The sequence below is a fragment of the Pundamilia nyererei genome, unplaced genomic scaffold (genome assembly GCF_000239375.1).
Source record: "Pundamilia nyererei isolate P.nyererei 1_Seehausen unplaced genomic scaffold, PunNye1.0 scaffold00171, whole genome shotgun sequence".
Taxonomy (NCBI): domain Eukaryota; kingdom Metazoa; phylum Chordata; class Actinopteri; order Cichliformes; family Cichlidae; genus Pundamilia; species Pundamilia nyererei.
In genome coordinates, this window is record NW_005187572.1 from 1150563 (window position 1) to 1155164 (window position 4602).

The 4602-nt window shown below is 45.2% G+C and overlaps 1 protein-coding gene across 1 annotated transcript in view; it reads left to right on the forward strand.

Annotated features, from left to right (window-relative positions):
- The first annotated feature begins 2666 nt into the window (after positions 1–2666).
- Positions 2667–4602, forward strand: part of LOC102211531 (phosphatidylinositol 5-phosphate 4-kinase type-2 beta) — a 15352-nt gene continuing 13416 nt past the window's right edge. The window contains exon 1 of the mRNA XM_005746032.1: positions 2667–3371. Within this exon, the coding sequence (XP_005746089.1) occupies positions 3228–3371 (144 nt within the window). The 5' untranslated portion in view covers positions 2667–3227. The remainder of the gene's footprint in view (positions 3372–4602) is intronic.

The following is a 4602-nucleotide window of genomic DNA, read 5'->3' on the forward strand; positions in this document are numbered from 1 at the left end:
CGCATGAAAAAAGTCTTTGTCTCTTCGGTAATTCCTCTGCGTCGTTCACAGGGGAGAGGAGCTGTAGATTCATGTGCTTCATGCGTCTAAATACTGAGACAACACCCCCACCGCCCAAAATCTACACCTGCGAATCAACCAAAGCTGAAAAAACAGGATAAAGAAATAATACGCTGTGATTTGGACCAAGTTTCAAAAACTACAACCCCCATAATGCACCTCAGTGGCTACCATCTGTTCTTTAGACGCTTTTAAAGGCCATCGTGTCCTCTGGGAAGCAGGTTGTCAGGGCACGAACCCCCCACCCTCCCCCAGCTCCCGCCCCCGTCTCCGCTGAGAATAATTAAATAGCCATGTGTGGACGCCCTCAGTGCGGACAGCGGTCACGTAAGGTAGAAATGTAACAGCAGGATAAACTGAGTCTGAGTACTACAAACAAAACGGAAATTTTGAGCACCAATTAATTTCCCCTAATACGTCATCAATGTAAGATGGACACGTCATTTGTGTAAAGAAAACAAAACAAAACCAACTATGGCAGCAGAGAGTGAATTCAACATTTACCAGCACTTCCCATCAGTCTCCTGCTTCAGTCGTGTTTTTAACTGAAGCTGCCATCTGTTCTCCAGTGTCCTCCCGCCTGGTGCAGACACGCTCAGGGCAGAGCATCTACAAATTTCCGGCTGAACCTCTGACTTATTCTGTAAGCATTTCAAACAAATCACTGAAATCAAAGATATTTTAGGGAATTTCTTTGATGGAAAGTACGAACATATTGAGTCTTGATACGTTCGTGGACATGTATCAATCATTTTAAATGTAAAACTGCACCAGCCTGACTTAATATTCTAATTTTAAGGATCTCGGAGATCTTTGCAACCCACTGAAATCTCAGTTTAATAAACGTTGGGATTTTTTGTGTTGCCCGGTTACAAAATGTTTCAAGTTAGGTCAGTTTGATCATTTCTAACACTCACAGTCTCTAGGGTGAATTTTCAATAGCGTTGCATGGGATATGTCGTAGTTTTCTCTATTTCCTGTCCTGTATTTACTCTTAATGTAGGAAGAAACATAAAGCAAGTTTCAAATCATGTGGTCAAATTTCCAAATTTCCCCCTTTGGGACAATTAAAGGATTATTCTATTCTATCCTAGTCAGTGTGGCTCTGTTTGATGTCACTGAGACCAGATCTCTCTAAGTACAGGATTATACAGCTGCAGAAATGGAGAGCTTCCTGTTTTACTTTTTGAATTTCTCTTTAGAGTCAGTCTGAAGGCTACATGCGTAGTGGCTGTATTTTAGTGTAATGGCTTGTAGAGTCCACACAATCAGAGGAAAATGAGCAGTGAAAATTAACATCAACCAGATACATGTGAACACCAGACACAGCTAAGTCCCATCCACCTGCTGTTCAAACCTTTTGCTTATGAGGGGAAGCCAATCAAAAGAAAGTTGGCCAAAATGGGGAGGAGCTACAAAAACACATTTTTTTCAAACAGAGGATGAACTGAGGGTTGCTCCAAGAGTCAATGATCTGGAAATTATGTAAAGTTACTCTAGGACCAAAAATAAAAAATATGAAGCTGGAAATGAGCAGAATGACTCCACTGTTTATATCTAAGGGCCGCCTCCCCTCCCTTAGAAACATGTTTCTGGTGGAACAGCGTTTATGCTTCCTGCCATAAAATTTTCCTGGGTGAGCCTTTCATGTGGGGGGTCACACCACACTGACGCATGATCGATTGTGTGCCGGTAATACGATGACCCTGAGGTGTAAACAATTTCAGAAAGCATTGCAACAGAAATGAAAACAAAGCAGCTGAAACACAATAGGACACAAAGTTGTCCCTGCCTTGTTCATAACGCAGCCTACATCGTTGTTGTGTTTCCATTTTTAAAAAACCTTTTCTGTCCATTTCATTTAAACAAACCCTAATATGCACACTAAATGATATTTCTTGGGCTAAAGTACCAGAATATACAATATACAAAAGCACATGTCATTACATCTTATACTAACTTAACAAGCAAACAAAACAGGATAAAGTGTGAGGGTTGGCGACACACTTGGCCTGTACAATAAGTACAAATGAAAATCAAATAAGATTTCAAAATCCATGATAATCTGTTTTAAGCAGGAATAAATAACAAGTTAATGTTTCAGTTCATTGTAGGGTGTCTCCCTCTCTCTTGTGCTCACGTTTATTAGAATTACTACCAACATAGGACATTCTTGCCCCCCCCCCCAAAAAAAAGGTGGAGCTCCCAGGCGAGAAGAAGACCTCGGAGAAGGTGCATGGATGTAGCAAAGGAGGACATGCAGAGGGGATGCTTGGGATAACATGCCCTCTATGACAGGGTGAGGTGGAGGGAGATGATCTGCTGTGGTGACCATGAAAGGAAGCAGCCAAAAGAAGACGAAAAAGAAATAGAAACTATAAATTAAATGGGTATTGTGAAAGCTGGGTGTAAATTTAAATGCACAAGTTCGTGCTGCATGCAGGTCTGCGTTTTGGAGTCTCCTTTCATTACTCCGGCCAAGCAGGAGTGGCTACAGAACACCTCAGTGTTGTTTGACAGCCATCAAAGAAAACGAAGAAAATTCTGGAGTCTACGTGAACTTCTTTTTTTTTTTAAATGGGGCACGTCAGAAGAAAAAAAAAGGGAGAACCACTGCTCGAGCAGCAAACCCTGAGCGGTACACTGTGGGAATCCCTGCAATTCCCCCGCTGGCCTGTTGGGGCCGCTGTTGACTGTGAAGTGCAGCACGGACGCCATCTTGAGGAGACCCCGATCTCAGCGCTGGGCTGGTGACAACACGCTCATCATGACGGGATTACTCACTTCCAAGTAAAACGGCATCAGTGTTGGGTTGCAGGCGTTGAGCGGAGAGAAGAGGATCTGCCTCGGCGACGGTTCTCCGCTGCAGGCTGTTTTTAGAGCGAGGCCGCGCTGTAACCCGATGGCCGGCTAGCTGCTGTGTGGATACGCCGCGGCCTGCTCGGGAGGAGGAAGGGTGGTGACGGCGCAAAATGCTTCACCGCTGACTCCCAAACAGACAGTCATCCTGCCCAGAGACTCGCTGCGAGTTGGTCAACGAGCACGATGCACTTATAGATTTCTTCGAAAAGGAAAAACGCTCTGTACTTTCAGATTTAGTTTTTATTTATCGCTGTGTGAACGACCCGGACCGCCGTCTTGCGTACCCTGAATCCCCAGCCGGAGACATGTCATCCAACTGCACCAGCGCAGCGCCCATCAGCGCCAGCAAAACCAAGACGAAAAAGAAGCATTTTATAGGACAGAAAGTGAAATTATTCCGCGCCAGTGAGCCCATACTCAGCGTTTTAATGTGGGGTGTCAACCATACGGTAAATACCTGTGCAGTCTGCCCGTGTGCTGTTTGTTTACGCCGCTGTTTTGATTTAGCTAGCATGCTAGCTTGTTAGCCAGCTACCTTCATCTGTCAAGCCAGTTTTGATGCCCTGTAATTGATCTTTTTCATGCGTGGACTCAGCCAAGTGTATGACACTGTACTTGGGCTGTAATCCAGCCGTTTTCGTGCAGTTAATAGCGGACTGCTGCCGCCGCTGCCTCCGCGGGTAGCTGTGGCTGAAGCGCGAGTTTTGCGGGGATTTTATTTGGTTAACTTTTGAGAAAATGTGCATATTTGTGATACGTTTTGCGTTTGTATGTGTGTGTAAGAGAGAGAGGGATCATTCAGTGAGCTGCCATCGTAAAATGTGTTCGGTATCTTGTTGCTGTATCGTGAGCTGTTGCTGTAAGTGCGTGCAGGCGTGGGGTGGGAGGGGTGTGACAGGCAGCCGGAGCAGCAGGTTACACAGATTTTCAGCTCCACACAGCTGCACACAGCTGCTCACAGCAGCCTGCCTATTGTTCAAATAAACCTGCTCTTGAGACTTGCGTTTGCAGCTACCGCACTCCGCGCCTGCGTCCAGTTCGCTGCAGTTTACTCCATCACATCATTTCACTATAAATAGAGCAGAAAATCTATCGCATTCGCTTTTGGACGAGGTTGCCTATGCCTATGAAAAGCTCAGTGAAGGGGCAGATTGGACACCAGTGATGGATGGATGGAGTGGGCTATGCACCAGCAGTTTAGTCCTGCCTGCTGTGAAGGGGCGGTTGCACTCTTGCTTGATTGATGCGCGGAAAAACAACCCCCTGAGGTGTGACACAGAAGTTTTTTGAAAAATATTGTGCCGACTTGGGGAACTCCTGGTGCTGAAATGTTGCTTGTTTGACACACAAAGCTGTCATTTCTTCCCGGGGTCCTGTTAATTTGTGCTCCAGTCATACTTGATTGAATTCTTCATTATTAGACTAACAAAACACAAAGTCTAACAGGCAGTAACAGAAGGGTTAGGATCCCTGGGACATGTTGGCGATCCGGACAGGGAGACTGAATATCCCACTTCATGCTATTTACATGAAGTGCCTGTGCCTGCCTGGAATAGCAAATAAATGCACACTGCTATGGAATTAAGTGAGCTGCTAATGATATGGCTATCACTGCAGCATCTCCATTATTCAGCTGGTGAACTTTGTGTGTGTGTGTGTGTGTGTGTGTGTGTGTGTGTG